The sequence below is a fragment of the Rutidosis leptorrhynchoides genome, chromosome 2, assembly GCF_046630445.1.
Source record: "Rutidosis leptorrhynchoides isolate AG116_Rl617_1_P2 chromosome 2, CSIRO_AGI_Rlap_v1, whole genome shotgun sequence".
NCBI lineage: Eukaryota > Viridiplantae > Streptophyta > Magnoliopsida > Asterales > Asteraceae > Rutidosis > Rutidosis leptorrhynchoides.
The window spans coordinates 16177713-16200560 of NC_092334.1; the positions used below are offsets into that span (position 1 = coordinate 16177713).

The 22848-nt window shown below is 31.7% G+C and overlaps 2 protein-coding genes and 1 long non-coding RNA gene across 4 annotated transcripts; all 3 read left to right on the forward strand.

Annotated features, from left to right (window-relative positions):
• Positions 1 to 8455: 8455 nt before the first annotated feature.
• On the forward strand, positions 8456 to 9979 carry LOC139887635 (putative UPF0481 protein At3g02645). Its single transcript, XM_071870708.1, has one exon. The coding sequence runs from the start codon at positions 8456 to 8458 to the stop codon at positions 9977 to 9979; it is 1524 nt and encodes a 507-aa protein (XP_071726809.1).
• A 301-nt stretch (positions 9980 to 10280) lies between these two features.
• LOC139887637 (putative UPF0481 protein At3g02645) lies at positions 10281 to 11834 on the forward strand. Its single transcript, XM_071870709.1, has one exon. It carries the CDS (start codon positions 10281 to 10283, stop codon positions 11832 to 11834), a length of 1554 nt encoding a protein of 517 aa, XP_071726810.1.
• Positions 11835 to 15700: 3866 nt separating this feature from the next.
• Positions 15701 to 19991, forward strand: LOC139890592 (uncharacterized). Of its 2 annotated transcripts, none has more exons than XR_011773388.1 (5): positions 15701 to 15953; positions 16926 to 17033; positions 17903 to 17976; positions 18109 to 19282; positions 19361 to 19991. It is a non-coding gene; the product is annotated as an uncharacterized lncRNA (long non-coding RNA). The 2 variants fall into 2 exon arrangements; XR_011773389.1 differs by having other exon boundaries at positions 16926 to 17028.
• The last annotated feature ends 2857 nt before the right edge of the window (positions 19992 to 22848 follow it).

Consider the following 22848-nt stretch of genomic DNA (forward strand, 5'->3'; position numbering starts at 1 on the left):
TTATTTATATTTAAATATTTAATATTTAATCAATATTTATTACATTAATCATTAATTAATTTATTTAAATTTTGTTAACAATAGCACTTAAATAATAAAATGATTTTAAATTTAGTAACTCCTCCAAAAAATCAACAATTAATCACAATGTCCAATCAATTTATGCAGAAGGTGTCTAGCGAAATCCTTATATATATATAATAAAATAGTTCAAAATTTGAAATTTGTATTGAAAGGTTATATATATATATATATATATATATATATATATATATATATATATATATATATATATATATATATATATATATATAGTGGTAGGATCAAGAGGGAAGTAACCATTCGGGGGGAAGCGGGGGGAAGCAAAAATTTTTTTTTTCGTTTTTTGAAAAAACTTTGTTCACGAACATTATAGATGAGATGAAAATATGAACATTTAGTAGAGACACTTTGTGATAAATATTTTTATTTTGACGGAAAAACGCTCGAAGAAGTAATATATAACAATTATCGTGTTTTTCGAGTATATTTTGAGGTTTTAACTATTGGGGTTTAGATATTAGGGTTTAGATATTAGGGTTTATATATTAGGGTTTAGAAATTTAGGGTTTAGGGTTTAGATTTAGGGTTTAGATTTAGGGTTTAGATTGAGTTTTTAACACGAACGGTTTAGAGTTTAGGGTTTAGGGTTTAGGGTTTAGGGTTTGGTGTTTTGGATTTATGGAATAAACTCAAAACACCAAACCCTAAACCCTAAACCCTAAACCCTAAACTCTAAATCGGGCTAAATTTTACTTCACAAAACATGAAAAAAAAAAATGTTCATATTCTTCACGAACAATATTATCTTGAATGTTATTTTTGTCGATCGTTTTCCCGCCTAAATAATAACATTCATCACGAAGTGTCTCTTCTAAATGTTCATATTTTTGTGTGATCTTGATGCCGAAAAAAAAATTTCAAAAAAAACGAAAAAATTTTTTTTGCTTCCCCCCGCTTCCCTCCCGATTGGTTAATTCCCCATTGATCATGCTCATATATATATATATATATATATATATATATGAAAATATATATTAATTAATAAGTAGTGTGTCAGAATTATTTGATTTTTGAGTGTAAATGGGATGTTTCTAGGGATGAAAGAAACGACAAGGAATGGAGCCGTTTTGGAATTAGATTGATGTGAAGTGGAACAGTGGTGGGGTGCCACCTGCCTAATAAATACTTTATGGCACCACGTATAAAACACTAATTACAATGTGATCATGTACGATCCACTTTCAAATATGTATTTTTCCCGAAATTAACTCCCATGAATTTCAATAGATCGAATCGAATATGATAAGCTTCATATTCATTTAGTTTTAACTAGTGAGGTGGGTCACGATCGTGTAGAGAGGCGAAGCCAGGATTAAGGGTAAAAATTAAACGTAACGTTTTTTCTGAGAAAAATTAGTTTAAAAAAAATCGGGGGAACGTTTTTCTGCGAGCCTTTAGTAAAATTTGTAGGGGAGAATGAGGGGACTTAAGAAAAAAAAATTGTAGCTCAGTAATGACCTTTGTGGGTACAATGGTTTCTGCGCAAAGTACAACTCGGTGAAACATAAAATAGGTTACTGTTCCCTTACTATTCTCAACTATGGAAATTAATATGTAGTTGAAATTTATCGTATATTTATATTTATTTAATTTTAGGACAATTATTCATATCTATATTTAATTATTTATATTCATAATTTTTTTTTTTGAAAGGCATATTCATATTAGTGAATTAAGCGATCTAATAAAATATTCAATACGTCCCACCTCCTTCATATACTTTACAAATGTAAGATTTAGTATTGTTATTGTTGTTATTTCAATATTTAAAAAATGTTATAATACTTCTTAATATTTGACATCACTAAATTTTATTTATATAAATCTGTAATTTTTGTCAAAGATATAATATAATTTGTAAAATCCATTATTAAACGTAGATTACGACAAATTAAATGTGTAATTTGTATGTTTAATTAGTTAGATGTATGTGTTTTATTGTAATATATCATAATTTATTAATTATATTATTACAAAGAAAAATGTATGTGTAATGATAAATACATTTGTAATAGTATTACTTATATATGTATTTCGAGTGTAAATGTATATATTGATTGATGGAACTTTTCATCAATATCCATACCATTTCCATTTAAGTTCATTCAAGTTCATATTCATCTAGATTATCCATATTCATCACGAATCAGGTTGATCTTCACTAGATTAGGTGGTCATTGCCATCCCCATCCACACTACACCATTCACCTCGCCATTCAATTCGCCTTCCAGGAAATTAATGGCACGAGCCACGAGCGATGATACTTTCACCATATTTTTTGATCGATTCACCATAATTATATTTTAACGAGTTGTACATTACAACTCATTAAAAGATATGGGTAATAAATCTATCACAAAATTTTACTAGAAATATGAATTCTTTAATTGGAAAATGCGTTCGTTGTCATTTGGAGGAAGATTAACTCTAATTAAGTCGGTCCTATCTAGTCTCCCGTTGTACTACTTTTCACTATTTCGTGCTCCGCCTTGTGTGATTAAAAAACTCGAGTGTGTGAGGAGATCTTTCTTTTGGGTGGGACGAGATCGGGGTCAAAAATCTCTTGGATCAAATATGAAAATGTAATTAATTCGTATGGGAACTAGGGGTTAAACATCGGGTCTCTAAAGGCGAAAAACCTTGCCCTCTTAGGGAAATAGTGGTGGAGGTTCAAAACCGAACCTAACTCAAAAATCAAATAATTAATATGTAGTTGAAATTTATCGTATATTTATATTTATTTAATTTTAGGACAATTATTCATATCTATATTTAATTATTTATATTCATAATTTTTTTTTTTTTTGAAAGGCATATTCATATTAGTGAATTAAGCGATTTAATAAAATATTCAATACGTCCCACCTCCTTCATATACTTTACAAATGTAAGATTTAGTATTGTTATTGTTGTTATTTCAATATTTAAAAAATGTTATAATACTTCTTAATATTTGACATCACTAAATTTTATTTATATAAATCTGTAATTTTTGTCAAAGATATAATATAATTTGTAAAATCCATTATTAAACGTAGATTACGACAAATTAAATGTGTATTTTGTATGTTTAATTAGTTAGATGTATGTGTTTTATTGTAATATATCATAATTTATTAATTATATTATTACAAAGAAAAATGTATGTGTAATGATAAATACATTTGTAATAGTATTACTTATATATGTATTTCGAGTGTAAATGTATATATTGATTGATGGAACTTTTCATCAATATCCATACCATTTCCATTTAAGTTCATTCAAGTTCATATTCATCTAGATTATCCATATTCATCACGAATCAGGTTGATCTTCACGAATTAGATTGATGTAATTAATTCGTATAGGAACTAGGGGTTAAACATCGGGTCTCTAAAGGCGAAAAACCTTGCCCTCTTAGGAAAATAGTGGTGGAGGTTCAAAACCGAACCTAACTCTCTTTGGGCTAATATTATTCGTAGCATCCATGGCCCATGTGGCGGCCTCTTGACAGACAGTGGGGTTACCCGCTTTTCGTCAATAGGTACGTGGAGCAATATTATTCTCTCAGGTACATCGATAGAAGAATTGCATGTGCCGTTTAAAAGCTCCTTCATCAAGACCATCGGTGATGGTGAATCTAGCTCATTTTGGCACGAGCATTGGATCGGGGAAGATAAATTGTGTATCTTATTCTCGCGTCTATATAGACTTGAAAGTGAAAAGGAAGCTTCAATAAAGGATTGTGTTTCAATTTCAGAGGACATGATCGAATTCAAGTGGTGCTGGAGTCGAAGTCCATCAGGTAGAACAGGTTCTGAACTAAACTGTTTAGTCTCCTTGATTTCAGCATACCATTTCAACAACAATAATAGGGACAGTTGGGCTTGGAGTCTAACATCGAATGGCTCCCTCATTGTTAAAAAACTGGCCGCTTTAATCGATGAAAAGGCCTTGGCCCAATTAGTCTTGACACATCAGCATTTGCGAAACAAGTTGATTCCTAAAAAAGTTGAAATTTTCATGTGGAGATTGTTACACAAAAGGTTACCCGTTCGGATCGAATTGGACAAGCAAGGCTTAGATCTTCATAATGTACGTTGTTCACTTTGTGATGACGATGTAGAATCGGTGGATCATATATTTTCTTCATGTAAGCATGCGTGTGATATATGAGGTAGAGTTGCTAAATGGTGGAATCTAAGCAACTTCACTTTCAATTCCATTGAAGATGTATTAAAAGCACTCGGGTTCTCATCCATATCTCATTCAGGAAAGTCGATTCTACAAGCTACGTTTTGGGTTACTGCGTACTTGATTTGGAGGAACCGAAACAATATGTTCTTCCAAGGCAAAAGCTGGAGCACCCCGGTCGCATTGAACGAGATTTAAATCAAGTCATTCGAATGGATCGCTTCTCGAGTTAAAGAAAAAAATTGGATTGGCTCATTTGGATTTCAAAACCTAGTGTATATCTTTCTTCTTAGAAGGGTTGCTCCCTTTGCAACCTTATATTGTAATTTGTTATGTTTTGTTTTTGTCTTATCTCGTGTTCGTGGTGTTTTTTTCTCATAGGGTGATTCACTCATTGTAAGAATCTCCTGTTTGTAAGTTTTGTCGAGTTCTTAATAAAATTTGTCTTTCAAAAAAAAAAAAGAAATATGAATTCTCTTCCCTATAATGTTGTGATTAAAATATCTCCTTAATGTTGTAGGGTTTATACTTTTTAATACTCCGTATAAAATTAATACAATATAATTTAATGTAGTTTATTTATTTTGATTTATGATAAAGAGAGTAATAATAATAATAATAATAATAATAATAATAATAATAATAATAATAATAATAATAATAATAATAATAATAATAATAATAATAATAATAATATTCTCCCACAGTCCCACCCATAGGTTCAACTCGCACTTTAACCAATTTTTATTGTTGAACCACGTTTAGTTTTTAAACTAGTCTGGATCCGGCCCGCGCGATGCGGCATGGGCTTTCGGTTTGTGTATTCATATTTAACATAGCATTGTGTATTTACAGAGGGGAAAACGGCTCATGTCTTAAGCGCCGTTTTAGATGTCGTTTTCTTAAGCGTTTTTAAAAAGTGTCCGTTTCGAACGTAGTTAGTTTCGTTATGTTCAAAAAAAAAATTCGAGTGTAACGTTGCTGTCGGAAAAATTTAAATTGCGGCGAACAAAAAGATACGGGCTGTCGTTGTGTTAAGCATTTTTTAAAAAGTGTCTGTTTCGTGTATAGTTAGTCCCATTGGGTTCGTGAGACTTTTTCGAGTTGAACGGTAGTTTCGAAAAAATTTAACTCGCACCGAGCGAGAAGATAGGTTCCGTTATAAATTCGGGGGGAAATAGTTTCTTTTATTTTAATAAAATTATATGTTTACACTTTCTACCCCTGAAAAATTGTAAATTTGAGGGGTTGTTGTGTAAATTGAGCCAAAGTTGAGGGACCTATTGTAGTGTGAACGCAAACGCAAAACTACAACTGAAAATAACTAAAACTACACATTTGGCCATGTGTTTTAGTATATAAGGGTTTACGAGAATCCATTTGAAATATTAATCATATTAATATTATATGTCTGATAAAAATAATTGCGTATAAAATAATATTTTTGAGCAGTGCATAAATAATTAAAAATTGATATTGTACCCCAAACACCCCTCCCCCATATGGCCATATCTATCTATATATAGTTTTATTAAAATTCTATAATGATGATGTCATTACTAGGCTAATTTTTTTGTTAAGAAAAAATTAAAATGAAAAAGAAAAAATCTAAGTCCTTAAAGTAATGTCATTAATCTAATTAATGACTAATTAAATTAAATCTACTCATTTATTTATTTCATATTTTTGGGAAAGAAATTCACTCTCATTAATTATAAATTATTATTTAAATTCAAATATGAGTTCTCTTTACGAGATTAATTACATAATATATGTATGTGATCCGGGTGGATCTACCCATATGCAAGAACCAACAAGTTGGAAAGGTAACAGAAAATAGTTGTGTGAGATTGGTCAAAGATATATTTCCTCACCAACTAGTCTACGTGGGTTTATCATGTAGTCAACAATACCATGATCCCATTATCATGCGATATGTACGTGGGTTGTGGAGAGCAAAAGCCTCATTCTACTAACTATATATATATTAGTGGATGAGAGATTTTAGAAGGAGCCTTTAATTACTTTTCCATGCATTAGTGATTAAAGAGAGTGTGGGGTAGCCTCAAGTTTACATTCACTTGTATTTGTAATTTTGAGAGAGAAATAAATACAATTATTTTAACCCCAACTATATTTGCTATCATCTTGTTCTTGTTTCCATATACGTACCACAATCAGAAACATATAGTCCATCCTTACAAGAATTGTCAAGTCCATTATTCTTGTAACGGATCAAGAGGTATCAGATTTTGGTTCTTTTTTCTTTGTGTGACAACTTATAAAGTTTCCGCGAGATCGTTCAAATTTCATAGGAATAGCCCGAAAGAAAAAGAAAAAGAAGAAGAAAGAAGACAACAAAAAAAATGGCTATGAAGAAAAAAATAACCATTTGCCATGTTTACATTTTTAAAAAATGTTAAACATGAGAAGATTGTAAATTCTTCTTTTTATTTATAGAAGGAAGAGGAACAAGAAGAAAAAAAACGAGAAGGCCCATGATCCTATGAAAAAAATAATTGTATTGGGTTGGGAAAACATGGAGCATCTTCTTTTGTTAATAGAAAGAAGGTAGAAAAAAAGCCTCAAATTATAAAACAACACATGGTTGTAATTTGAGAGTGTTTATAAAAAAGAGACTAGCAGAAGCTAGTCATCTTCGCCGGAGAAGGGGAGGAGTGATCCGGGTGGATCTACCCATATGCGAGAACCAACAAGTTGGAAAGGTAACAGAAAATAGTTGTGTGGGATTGGTCAAAGATATATTTCCTCACCAACTAGTCTACGTGGGTTTATCATGTAGTCAACAATACCATGATCCCAATATCATGCGATATGTACGTGGGTTGTGGAGAGCAAAAGCCTCATTCTACTAACTATATAATATATTAGTGGATGAGAGATTTTAGAAGGAGCCTTTAAATGATATCCCTTCAGTTTCACAACTTTCCAAAATGGCTGGAATTGCGTTTGATCGTCAGAATAGTGGGACCCTCGAAACGTATTTTGATGCATGATGTAACAGCGACGCTCTACCTCCAAGTAACTACCCTAAACAGAAACTCAGAAGTCGTATTGCGAAACCTAGAAGCTTATGAAATGGCTAGTAATATGTCAGGAAACCATGTACTTGCACAATATCTTGATATTATGTGTGACATTATTGATGCAAAGGAGGATGTAACTTTGCTTCGACTTGCTGGGATTGTTAAAGGAAGCTTAACTGATTTGCAAGTTGCAGATTTGTTTAATGGGATGAATAAATCGTCTCAGAAAGTTTACAAAGACAGTACTGCAGCATTACTAAACAAGTATCATCGACAGACATTGTATATAAGGGTGTATAGCTTTGTGACGAACTATGTCTACAAATCATGGAAATTATATATTGACTGTTGTTTCTACACTCCTACTGTTGTTGCTATTGATTTTCCAGTCGTTTTTCGATGTTTATGATAGCAAACGAGTTTCCAGATGGTGGCTTAATAATTAGTATGTCCTTTAATGTTTCCTTTGTTTACTGGTTAGAAAGTACATTCAGGCTTACAACTTCATGTAAAGTGTTAATCTTTCAGCTAAGTTTTGTTTTAATTTGTTAAGATCCATTTATTTTATCTATTCATAAGCAAGCCATCTTTCATTAGGATTATAAGCTTCTTTTTAAATTAAACAAGAAGATTATTTTAATTGTTTCGTCTGTTCTGAATGTACATTTAGGCCTTCATATTCATGTAAAGTGTTATATTTCTGCTAATCAATATGTTAAATTATGGTAAGATCCGTTTATGGATTCATAAGTTATCGATATATAATTGCATGGCTATTTTACTAACTAATTAACTTTGATTAGGATTCTAAGCTTCTTATCAAATTAAACAACTGGATTATTTTACTGTTTGCATGAAGAAAGATTATACTTTGCTTACAAGTATTCTTAATCTCAAGAATAATTAGTCTATGTTTAAACAAATAACTAGAACAACTTAAACTTGAAGAGCAAGAATAATTTCAGGAGTTGTAATAGTTACATTTCTAACTCAAACATTGTTTAAGGTATCTTTATCTAAATAACTATGTATCCATGGAATCTAATTCACTTTTCCTATAAATTATTGGTATCATATTGCTGTGCAAAGTACCTCAAATCTAAATCAAAAGCATAATACAATAACAAAAATGAAAGAAAAACAACCCATCAATTCGATTACGAATGTGAATATTGGCAAACAAGGATGGGTGGATCATATCAGTAAGAATTTCAATGAAGAGGTTGGGATCGACATTAGTAATATTCCTGTTTGTGTTTTTAATGTTCCAAAATCCATAAGTCGTTTCAAACCCGAAGCCTATGTACCTCAAGCTATCGCTATAGGACCTTATCATCATTTCGAGACTCATCTCTATCAAATGGAGAGGTACAAAGTTGCAGTTGTTAAAGCATTCTTGAATCCTGATCAAGTTCGATCCTTTGGGCCGTTGGTGATAGAACGGCTCAAAAAGATCGAGCCCATGATTCGTGCATGCTACCACAAGTATCTAGACCTTGATGATGAGATGTTAGCTTGGATCATCGCAATTGATGGCCTGTTTTTGCTTGATCTTTTTAAGCATTATGGCGAAATGGAGCCATACATACCAAAAAGATTGTTGCACTACGATACTCTTTATAGAGACGTAATGGTACTCGAAAACCAAATCCCCTTGGTGATCTTGAATGAACTACAAATGATCATCAATGGTGATCCTGATTTACTCCCAATGTTGATAGGTTTTTGTGAGGTACATTCTCCTCTTAAATTAACTCGCGATTCAAGTTATTCTATTGGAGATACAAGTTATTTACATTTGCTTGATCTTATGTACCATTTAATCGTTAATAACGAATCACATAAACATGATTCTCTTGAAACATGTCATGGGGAACGATCTAACGTCATGCACAATGTACCAAAGAAAGATCATATTATCCGCGGACATATGGACGAGATAATTGAAATGGGCCAAAAATTGGGCAAGATAAGAAAATTTGGGAAAGCAATCAGTGTTATGGTAAGCATCCCATGGGACAAAATATCGAATTTACTTGGAATACAAATTCGCGATAAGTTAGACGAAGAAGGTGATGATCATCCTCGTGCAATCGAAATTAATATCCCTTCTGTCTCATCTTTAAGCAAATACGGACGGATCAACTTTATCCCTACGAATGGAGGTATTAGGGACGCTAAGTTTGTATCAAACGAAGCCACGTTATACGTTCCAGTCATCACTCTTGACACATATTCAGATGTTGTGTTACGAAATCTGGTTGCTTATGAAGTGGCAACATCAAGTTCAACAATGGAATTGAGTCAATACGTTGACTTGATGAGTGGGATGATAGACACTGAGGAAGATGTTATGTTGCTCAAGGGTAAGGGCATAATCGAAGGCAATATGACGAACACAAAGATTGTCGAATTCTTCAATGGGATGAACAAGTTGAATGAGAGTGTTAAGAGTAACGAAATTGTTGAACAACTTAATGAGTATTACAACAGAAGGTTGAGGATTAAGGTATGGAAGTACATGAAGAAACGAATGCGTGGTTCACGAAAAGTTTTAACTATTGTTCTTACAATTTTGGCATGTATGTTGATGATTGTTTACTCGTTTTGTGAAGTTTATGGTTGTCCTAAATTGTTTAACAAAGTAACATAGTATCAACTCTCTTAAATTTGGTTTGATTTATGTAATCTGTTTTTTTTTTTTTACTATGAGATGTATATGAAGATGTAAAAATATGTGTTGATGCTGATGTTTATGAATTTGTCTTTGTGTGTTAAGTTTGTCCAAAGAAAAGAACAAGTTTGACATTAATCTCTATAATAACAACAAATTAAAGAATCTTTACTGACGGATTAATCAATAAACCACTCGATAATCTCAATTAAAATCTATCTTCAACATATACATATACACATTATCATGATCTACATTATTTAGCACAATCATAACAACAATGCTACCTTCAATTTCTACAATCCCATTTTCTTCATCTTTTATTGATGATCAACAACAATGGGTTGATCGAATCAGTAAAACCTTCGAAAACAATCTTGTAGTCGACACCGATCTTCCTATCTGCATCTTCCAAACACCCGAAAACTTAACCACTGAAAAGCCCGAATCTTATGTTCCCCAACATATCGGGTTGGGCCCTATTCACCATTTTCAAACAGAGCGATATAGCAAGCAAGAACAGATGAAACTCACTACTGCAAAAACTATGCTAACACCCTACAAGATCACATCTCATTTCAAGAAAGTAATTGTGACCGATAATCTTAAAGAACTCGTTCCAGAACTTCGTAGCTGCTATGACTTATATTTTGATGTCAATGATGATACGTTAGCATGGATTTTTGCTATTGATGGTGTTTTCTTGATTGATCTTTTGATAAAATTATCAGAAGGAGATTCATTACAGTTATTTGAAGATATTGTGATGCTTGAAAACCAAATCCCAGTTGTGGTTTTAATGGAAATTTGGACTGCTTTAGAGCAACATTTATCCGGTGTTTGTAACAATTCGTTTCTTTCGAATGTGTTGATTAAAATAGTCGAAACTCGATCTCCACTTAAGTTTAGTAGAAGACTAACTCGAATTGATCTTGATATAACAAGCAGGTTTCATTTGCTTGATTGTATGTATCATTTGATCGTAAACCATAACGTGTCTGCGAAAAACCAGTTTAATCGAAACAATTTCTTGGACGATGTAATTGACCTTGAAGATGTGGAAAACGCAGTTCAAATGGCGGGTGATTTATGTCCAGGAGCGAACGCCTTTTTACAACCTCTTTTGATCATCTTGAAATTACCATGGGACAAGATTATAACTTTGATCAAGAAACTTTTGGGTGAAAACCCTGCGGTTCTTGAAATCGATATCCCATCAGCTTCTGAGCTTTCAAGAATCGGAAAGACTGAATTTTGTATGACACCTGGAGGGATACGAGACGTTGAATTTGACGATGAAACGAATACATTTTACCTCCCTATACTTGATTTAAAATCCGATTCAGAAGTTATATTAAGAAACTTGGTGGCATATGAAGGGTTAATGTTCACGAATCGTACGTTTACTAACCTCGATTTCACAGAGTATGTGGATATAATGTGTGGGATTATCGATAGCGTTAAGGACGTTAGAATCCTTCGTGACAAGAATATAATCGAGGGCGATTTAGAAGATGAGGAAATCGTTAAACTTTTTAACGGGATAAGCAAATCGAACTTGAAAACCGATGAGGAGTCAGGTTTACAGAAGACGGTTGCCCGAGTTAACAAGTATTATGGTAACGTGCCACGGGTTAAGGTTTATCATTTTATCAAGAAGTATTTTCTTGCGTGGTGGAAAGTTATCGCGATCGTGTTTAGTCTTGTGAACCTAATGTTGTTGCTTTTTCAAGGAGTGTGTCAGTTTTACGAGTGTAATGACCGAGTCGGGTTTGGTTTTGTCCGGTTTGTGTCTGTTGTCGGGAACGAAAATAACCGGTTATTTGACTACTAGCTTACTGATTCAGTGATCAACAATGTGAAACAATCATGTTGTGTTGAACCATATACCCTTCTTTATATGGGTGCATACTTTCCTTCATGTAACCTATATGGCTATATACATGTATATCTATTGGGATAAGAACAAATTTACTTGTCATTTAATGATTTGTAACCATTAAAATGTGCCTATCATGAATAATTGTATAAGTTTGATCAACGGTTTACTTAAAACATATTTTTCAAAAAATAAACAATAATAAACAAAATAATTCACAGATCAATAAGATAAAAAAACAATACAACAATAAACAAAATCTAAGCCTAGTCAACAATCACAAATAACGAAAAAACAAATAAAACATGTTAAACCAACACAACTTAATCACCAACAAAGTGAATAAAAGGTTTACAAGAGTAAACAAAACAAACGACTAAAATCACATCTAAGATTCGATGTACCGACCGGACCAAAACCTTTTAAATAAGGTCTACTTCAAATATGTTCATTAAATTCGGTGGACGGGTGATCTCTCGAGGGGTTTTCTACCGCCCGTACTGTGGGTTTGTTCATTGGATAGGTATTTTTTCGGTGTGCCGGCCTCGAGTTAGATGTTCTTGTGTTTCCCAGGCGATGGTGTTTATCGGTTTAGTGATGTGGCTGTCAGGAGGTCTCCTGTGGGCTTGGTCGTGCTCGGAGGGGTATGTATTTTGATTGGTCTAGGTCAGGCAGGGTTAGCAGCGGTTGATCTTAGCTGTGGGTTTTTTTCAGTTTGTTGAATGAGTGTTTATCAATGTTATCTGATGTATATGTATTTTCAATTATAGCTGGTGTAAAGGTGAATGTAGGTTGACATACAACATATCATAGATCTACATCTACATCTATATCTATATTTATATCTATATCTATATCTATCTATATCTATCTATATTATATATTTATATATTATATATAATAACAAAGTCAGAATTAGCTAATCAACTTTCAAAAATTTTAAATGAAGTAAAAACAACCATTAGATTATGGAGCATCTTTCAACAACAACTATTAGATTGTTTGATCACTCATCAATTGTCTCTCTATCATTTTCTATTGTTTATTGATAAAAATACCCTTAAAGTATCCGTCGCTAATGAAAACACAGGGGGTTCATAGTAGTCATCCCATTTATCACAAAAACCAAATAAGAAAAAAACACACTTCTCTTTTTCTTAAGAAATTCATACCGAACCTAGAAAATTGACGATGCAACGCTGCAATTAGGGTAACTTCTATTCAATCAGGAATCCGAAAATCAGAGTTCACGATGATTTTGGTTTCGTAGGTTGCAATCATCAATCAAAAATTCTCCTTCCCGTTTCAGTATCAAATTAGGGTTCTTATGGTGCAATCGATTTGAGTCCTCAAGATTCACCATTGTAGATTCTCGATTCAGTATGGTATGAATTTCGTTTTCATTATGTAATTTTATTTATTTTTACTTGCAAGTTGTTCAATGATCAATATAACTAAATTTGTAAATGACATGGTAAAAGGCTTATGTTATCGCCTCTCGATTTATCTCATAGATGACTTCTTTTTAACATTTGTAAATAACGGGCTACTTTTACTACTTATGTTTTTCTTAAGAGTGTTCATTATGTTTCTATCTTATGTTCGTGTTAAATAAAGCATCATTTTTTAGTACTGTTAGGTATGTTTAGTACTCTATTTCTAAATGTATGAATTATCCCTTAAAATTTTGATAAACAAGTTTTAACCGTTAACTGTGTTTGTTTAATGCTAATGTGATACAATAGTGATAAATTTCTATAGCCTTTTAAATGGGTTCTAACCACAGTACTTTATGTTTTGTAGGATTCATACTCAATTGGAGTGCAATTGATTAAGTGAAAGAAGTCTGGGACCTTCCTACAAAGCCATTTGCTGCAAAATCAGGTAACAAAGTTACCATAGAAGGTTTTTTTTAATCACATGCTTAAGTCGCAAAGTTCTATTGAAAATTGGTAACAAGTTTTATATTTTCACGGTTTTTTTATGCCCTCTCTTTCTACATTATTTTTTGTTTGGATTAACGATAAATATTCAGATACAATAATTATTTCTTCTATGCTCTCTAATATATTAGTTACTCAAAAGAGTACAAGCAATGAGGTGTATTAACTTGGTGCATGAGTATGTGTCGGATGATATGCATATATGCATTTAAGGTAAGCACATTATCATCTACTCCCTCTCGCATTTACTTACGTGCATTTGCAATAACATTATTGCTTACCATTTTGAGTTTTTGCAAAGCATCATTTGAGATTGAAAAGTCTTTGTCATTTTCTCTACTGTAATAAGGTACAGTTGCAACGTTCCATAACGAGGTATGTCGATTCGATGCACAAAAAAGACAAATTCTTAATGAATTATTGTTACTGAAAGGTAAATACTCTTAATTTTTTTTCCGACTCATTTAGTTATAAATGGGTCAATTCAGCCTATTTTTGCATAATGATCCATAATTTTTTATTTTTTTTTAATTTCGGTGTATAAAATCTCAGAAATCATTTTGTTGAAGATATTACTTTTTATTATAACTTAAAGTAACATAAATTTTAAATTGACATTGACACACTATAACTTATATAAAGTTCTTATAAAAGTCTTTGGTTAGTGACCTAACCAAAAAGTAGAAACCTAACTATATTTCTGCTTATGTTTGGTTCACATCTTCGATTTTTGAGGTTAGTTTGATATGAATTACAAAGGCAAGTTGGATGGTCATGTTAAGGTTCCCGGGTTATATAAATAATTGTTTTTGTTTGCTTCTCTATTCACTTTATTTTTATTTTTGCTACGAATTGATTAAACCATTGTATCGTACTTCGGGTTACTTAATATTTTGATTTACTGCTACAAACGCTTCTATAACATTATTAATTATATTTCTTTCATTCCTCAATGATTATTCATTTCAATAAATTTATGTTACCTTTCAAAATAGGTTTCCTAATCTTTTTTTAAAAACCCGCGAAATCGCGGGTTATAAACTAGTTTTTGTAATATTTCGTTTATTAATTAATAGATAAATATATTACTTGATAATGGATTGTAATTCATGCACAAACTTAAAATTGTGTAGTCAAATTGGACATTTTGACCGAGAAATATAGAGTAGCAAATCATAATTTAGTTTTAAAAATTATAGACCAATTCGATCATAATATATACGGAGTAAATCAAGATTCACTCCTATAGCTATATATTCCGTAATCTTTTAGAGATCTTATATCAAAAGTATTAAAAATCGATATTATTCCTCAATTATCTCATATCTCATATATAATATATAATATAATTAAAGATTAAAGATATAATCTCTTTATATGCCATTAATTAATTTGTAATTAATTTAATAATATATATAATATAGATATATAGATATAATATATAGATACAAACATCCTAAAATAACTTTCAACCACAATTCACAAAAAAAATTGATATATATATATATATATATATATATATATATATATATATATATATATATATATATATATATATAGATCAAATGATCATGCAGATTACAATTATACAGATCTGGTGATCTTATACAAATCCTACTATACATCAAAAGAGGGTTTTTATTAGCTAATAATTTTTTTCAAAACCCCCTTAATCACCGTTAGATTGAAAAATTACGTTAGAATAACCCTTAATCCAATGATCATTAATCATTCACTAAACAAATTAGCTAATAAATCAATTTTTAAAATACTCATCCCTAAATTACCCTCTCTAATAATAATAAATAAAAGAAATAACACGGGATAAATTAACAAAAGAAGGGTTTCATTCATTCATTCATTCGTTCACGATACTAGAAAAAACAAAAACCCTAACTTCATCTGCTAAATCATCGACACTTATCAAAATCATCGACGAAAAGCAACACCGTTTATCGAGTTCACCAATACGAAACATGAAGAGGTTTCTGAAGTTCACCTCGCCAGAGTATGGTATCGATAATATAGTTGGTTAGGGTTAAAAATCGTTGGTATTGATGCATATATACCTGATTTGATATGCGATAATCTACGTATTCTAATGCTCTGCTTCATCAGAATCTGCTATGAGGTATTTATCATTTTTTATTTATGTGAATTAAGTTGGTTACTGTCAAACCCTAACCTAGATTATCGCATATCAAATTGGGTATATATGCATCAATAAGTCAGAATAACTCTTGAAGGTGCATTTGATAAATGCATCTTTGTAATTTTTCTATGTATATAATGCAAGTCTGTACCTTGAAATTTAAGTAGTCTTGTGTGGGCTTGAATTTGACCTGCACATGACATCAACTTAATGGGCAGTTACCTTTTGTTTGATTGTTTGGGTATGTGAAGTTTAATGGTGGATTTCAATAATAAAACATAAATGATTTCAATAATATTCCGAAATCAGCTGCAACAATCCAAAATTTCGTATGATTTGACCTGCACATGACATCAACTTAATGGGCAGTTACCTTTTGTTTGATTGTTTGTGTATGTGAAGTTTAATGGTGGATTTCAATAATAAAACATAAATGATTTCAATAATATTCTGAAATCAGCTGCAACAGTCCAAAATTTCGTATAACTTATAAAACAATGGTGCAGCTTACAAGCTTATTAGCCTTTTCTTTTTAAGCACTAATTATAGATCCATCAGTTAAGGCACACTCAATGTTCTGAAATCAGCTGCAAAAGTTTCAACTCTCAAGAGAGTGTCATTCACATCTTACTCAACAGCAAATGATTTGTGTATGCCTAAAAATTTCTAGAATCAATTGATTTGTGGATGAAACCTGGTATTATTTTATCGCAGTTAAATATGGCTTTACTAATCATATTTGACTATACAGTTAATGTATACTACTGATGCCATTACTTAATGAGCTCCTACTCCTGCCTTTTGGTGATTCTATTATCTTTTTATCTTTAGTGAAACTAAGTATCATACCTAGCATATCATAAAATAATTTTATTTGAACCATATGTAGTTATGCACAGTTGTTACGATCGGGTCACACATTAACCTCACATTACACTATGTTTACTGCAGGAAAATTACATCATTGAAGCTGGAGTAAGAATATATATATCTAATGCGGGTATATTCAGTCCATTATGAGGCAAATGAGAAAGCAAATTAGCTGTGCTATTTGGTAAGGTATCTTAGCTAAAAAAATTAGCTAATAAATCAATTTTACATACACTTCATCCCTAAAATACCCTTATCTAATAATTTAAAAAACACCGAACAAGATTCACCACATTCATTACCTAATCCCTTCACCTTTTTTGTTAAACCTTTTGGGGTTTTCTCATAAGTCATACCTATACAGTCCAAAAACCAAATCTAATTATCATCACTAAATCGGTTTTACAACAAACGGTAAACGATTGCTATAATTCATTCGCAACCAACAAGAATCGAGATTAGATGATGGTTAATTTGTATGTTCAATAACAGACAGGTATTTATTATTCATTCGCAACCAATAAAATTAACAAAGGGGTTCATCGAGGTTACATTCATTCATTCATGACTCAGAAAAAACAAAACCCTAATCATCGACACTACCGCTTATCAAATTTTTATTTGTTCTAACTGTAATCGCTAATTTGTCACAACAGGTGACGATTATGTGTATACTAAATGTTTTTGTGAATGAATTGTCGCTAATTTGTCACAACAGGTGACAATTATGTGTATATTAATTTGTGAATGACTATTGATCTTTCAGCTTATTTTCTTTTCTAGAGTTAAGTTTTAAGGTATCTATCTTTTATGATCTACGTTCAACCAATTCATTGGTTTGTTAGATATATCAATGAGTCGTCTATACACAAATTTATCTTTCATCTTTTTAGTTAATTTACCGCTTTTAATCAATATAACGTCTTGCTTAATTAGGGTTGGTTAATTACGTAAGTCAGTTGTACACATGGTACAGCTTGTCATTTTTTTTATTTTTTTATTTTTTTTGCAATATGAACCCTACTTGCATCAGTAGATTTTTAACATGAGTTTAACAGGCTTTTAGAGAGGGATTGAACAATGAAGGTCTTTGCTTGGTCTTTCTCATTTCAGAAAATCATTGGATTCACAGGTAACGTTTATAACCGTTTTATGAATTTATAACTTTTTTATGATTATAAACTGGTACTATGGACCATTTGAGAGGGCTGAGGGCCATAACACAAGTAATTAACTATATGAGAAAATTCAACTGTGGGTGCAGTTGGATGCTGTCCAAAGGGAATATTCCTTTGAGAAGATGTGTAGAAAAAATATTTTAAGAGCGAGTTCGTAACGACAATGTGAGGCATGACACCATGAGGTTAGTTTAGCAGTTTACAATAATTTAATTGTGTTATGCAAGTGATTACTTATTAACCAACACTCCACTTTGTTACATAAAATGTGAATTAGAATTTTTAGTTCTATTTGATTTTAGGACTAAATGAATTAGAATGGTTTTTAGGCTATGATGATATTAATATATTGTTTACTCAAAGGGTGCACTCAATGGGGTATGTGTATGAATATGCTGCATGCCTACAAACAACAGTTTGCAAAGTACACAAAATATATTTGATATAACAAGGAATTTCCAACAAGCTTTCACATTGTTTACAAATTTGTTTGTGGAGATATGTCTTATATACTTTTAATGCAGCGGAAGTTTAGCATGAATGAGTATGATTAAATGATCACTGAGGTACTACTAATTCTTAGAAAATTTTTGCGCTTTTTACTTTTGAAATAAGGTAATTATATATGTCTAACATGGGTGTTTGGATGATTTATTATTGTGGTTTAAGTAGGTATGTGTTATTACAAAAGTGATTTTTGAGAGTAATTATGATGTGCATTTTGTTGTTGGAATATTAAAGTAACTTGCACTGTATGTTTTGTGATGTACATTGACTAATATGGTACAAGTGTTTTTCTATCTCTACATTACGTTTTGCTAGCGTGTATAGGCTCTACTTGTACATGTATGCACTTGGATAGCTGTTAATTGTAGGTCACTTCTACCACCGAGTCTTTGCTGAAGAACTGCTATCAGCATAAAGTCTCAGGTTCTTCAAGTATAACTGGTTCCATATGTTTATGATTGAACTCTCAGTCATTATCTCGAATTAGATGCATTGAGCTGTTATTATGGGTGCAAACTCCTGATCTTAGCCACAACCACCTTTGATTCTTATAGTTACTGCTATTTCATTCTTTTTTACAGCTTTGGCAATCATATTAACATAGCATCTATATCATTCGTTAACTGTATCAACACTTTCTTACTATCTACTAATGAAAATTGGTATCTTTTATTGGAGGATGACCGAAATAACATCACTTGATGACTTGAAACATTATGATACAATGCGAAACTCGATACAAACGAATAAAAGGTATAGATCATTTTTTTTGTGGTCAACTGCATTCAGATTTTAATATTTAATGAACTTAATATATTGGATCATGATTAGAGAGTCTCCAAGAGTTGATGGTGATGAAGATGAGGAGGAATTTGATGATTACTTTTGAAATATGGTAATTATATATGTCTAACATGGGTGTTTGGATGATTTATTATTGTGGTTTAAGTAGGTATGTGTTATTACAAAAGTGATTTTTGAGAGTAATTATGATGTGCATTTTGTTGTTGGAATATTAAAGTAACTTGCACTGTATGTTTTGTGATGTACATTGACTAATATGGTACAAGTGTTTTTCTATCTCTACATTACGTTTTGCTAGCATGTATAGGCTCTACTTGTACATGTATGCACTTGGATAGCTTAATTGTAGCTCACTTCTACCACCGAATCTTTGCTGAAGAACTGCTATCAGCATAAAGTCTCAGGTTGTTCAAGTATAACTGGTTCCATATGTTTATGATTGAACTCTCAGTCATTATCTCGAATTGGATGCATTGAGCTGTTATGTTATTATGGGTGCAAACTCCTGATCTTAGCCACAACCACCTTTGATTCTTATTGTTACTGCTATTTCATTCTTTTTTACAGCTTTGGCAATCATATTAACATAGCATCTATATCATTCGTTAACTGTATCAACACTTTCTTACTATCTACTAATGAAAATTTTTATCTTTTATTGGAGGATGACCGAAATAACATCACTTGATGACTTGAAACATTATGATACAATGCGAAACTCGATACAAACGAATAAAAGGTATAGATCATCTTTTTGTGGTCAACTGCATTCAGATTTTAATATTTAATGAACTTAATATATTGGATCATGATTAGAGAGTCCAAGAGTTGATGGTGATGAAGATGAGGAGAAATTTGATGATTCGGATAATGAATTTGATCTTGCAAACTATTCGAGGAGAGATCCTCATGGTGTTCATGAGGGAGGCCTCATGATACGACGTGATCAATCTAATGTGTCGGGCTTTGCCACCTCTTCAGAGGTGGATGCCCTTACTTTGATTCCCGATATCCATCTTACTTACTTATGGTCAGGAGGTAGTAATATAGTTCCATTCCATTCTTCATAATTCTATTTATCTAGATGTTAGTAGCAGAGTTTTGAATCTATGAACTGAATGCTGAAGTCCGTAAGTTATGATTATTTCCAAACTTACTATCTTTTTTGTTACATCAATCAAAATATTCTTCATAATTCTATTTATAAGCATGTGAAAAGCATAGTGGATGATCAAAAAGTTGTGACAAAAAGATAGTCAAAACCTTTTGTGTTGAGGAGATGGTGTCTTTATTTGATTGTCGTACGTGCAGGTGTACTGGTGTACTTTCAGGGAGGTGATTCTCACACATCACTTTTTGATCCATCTACACTTTTGTTTCACAAATTCACAATTTTACCCGGGAGTTGAACATATATTATTATTCTAAGTATAATTAAGGGTATAATAGTGAATTATGTGTTGATGGATCAAAAAGTGGTGTGTAGGAATCACCTCCCATTCATTTAGTGTTCATGTCAAAATATTTGTTGAGCTAATTCTCATTCCTTAATATAGCCATCGTATGCTAAAAAACATGGTTCGTTCCTTACTATCCACGTACATGACACAATGAAAAACGAGAGGCTTTGAAATGGCATATTTGATGGTCAACTTGCAAAGATTGATGATCCATAGTAATTTGTAATGATAAGAATAATCTTACAATCTTTTTGAATTTGTTTTTACATATCTGAAAATTTTGAAAAGTTATATTGTTTATTTGTGTTATCATTATTGAAAATTTTCTTAAAATTATAATTCAATAAACCTCACGAAACCGCGGACCTTTAACTAGAGTTTCTTAGAATTATAGCTTAGGGTTTATTGAATTCATAAATATCGATCTAATGTTTTTGGTTTTATTAGAGTTTAGGGTTTAGTTTTTATAATTTATGGTATATCGTTTAGGGTTTAGGGTTTAGATATAGTGTATAGGGTTAGAGTTTAGGGTTTAGATTTTAGAATTTATGGTTTAGGGTATAGGGTTTAAGGTTTAGGGTTTAGGGTTTAGTGTTTGTTGTGTAAGGTTAAGGGTTGGTGGTTTAGGGTTGATTTAGGGTTAAGGGTTTAGATATTGGGTTTAGGGTTTCGAGTTTAGTGTATAGGGTTTAGTGTTTAGGATTTATGGTTTAGACTTTAAGGTTTAAATTTTAGAATTTATGATTTAAGGTTTAGGATATAGGTTTAGGGTTTATGGTTTAGTGTATAGAGTTTAGGGTTCGGGGCTAAGGTTTTAGATTTTATTTTATAATTTAAGGTTTAGGGTTAAGTGTATATGGTTTAGTGTTTGAGGTTTAGAGTTTGGAGTTTAGTGTTTAGGGTTTAGTTTGTAGGGTAAAGGGTGGGTGGTTTAGGGTTGGTTTTAGGGTTTATAATTTAGAGTTTAGTGTATAGGATTTAGGGTTTATGGTTTACAGGTTAGGGTTTATATTTTAGAATTTATGGTTTAGGTTTTAGGGTTTAGGCTTTAAGGTTTATTGTTTAGCGTTTAAGGTTTAGAGTTAAGGGTTTTATGGTTTAGATATAAGGTTTAGGGTTTATGTTTTAGAGTTTAGGGTTTGGATATAGGGTTTAAGGTTTTAGAGTTTAGGCTTTAGATTTTAGAATTTATGGTTTAGGGTATATGGTTTAAGTTTTAGATTTTAGGGTTTGTTGTGTAAGGTTAAGGGTTGGTGGTTTAGGGTTGATTTAGGGTTTAGGATTTAGTGTATAGGGTTTATGGTTTAGACTTTAAGGTTTAAGGTTTAAGGTTCAAATTTTAGAATTTATGGTTTAAGGTTTAGGATATATGGTTTAGGGCTTAGGGTTTTGTTTTTACAATTTATGGTTTAGAGTATAGATGTAGGGTTTAGGGTTTAGTGTATAGGGTTTGGGTTTAGGGTTTTTGGTTTAGTGTATAGGGTTTAGGGTATATATGGTTTAGGATTCATGGCTAAGGGTTTAGATTTTTGAATTTAAGGTTTAGAGTTTAGAATTTAGTGTTTAGGATTTAGTGTGTAGGGTAAAGGATGGGTGGTTTATGGTTTAGGGTTGATTTTAGGGTTTAGAGTTTAGTATATAGTGTTTATGATTTAGTGTTTAGGGTTTATTCTTTACAGGTTAGGGTTTAGGGTTTAGAATTTAGAATTTATAGTTTAGTGTATAGGGTTTAGGTTTTAGGATTTATTGTTTAGCGTTTAGGGTTTAGAGTTTAAAGTTTAGGGTTTAGTATGTTTAAGGTTTAGATTTTGGGTTTATGTTTAGGGTTTAGTGTTTAGAGAGCGAGATATATTGATGAAGCTGAAAGTTAAAGTACAATTTAGGTTATCGTTTAACCCATTTGATTCCTGTTTTTTACCCTTATGTTTCAATTGACCCATTAAACTAATTTAAGATTAAACTTCTCCAATCAACTCATATTAGATAAAAACATAACTCAATTGACCCAATCCCAATTAATTTGACAATATGGTCTAAACTGTCATCCCTCAATCA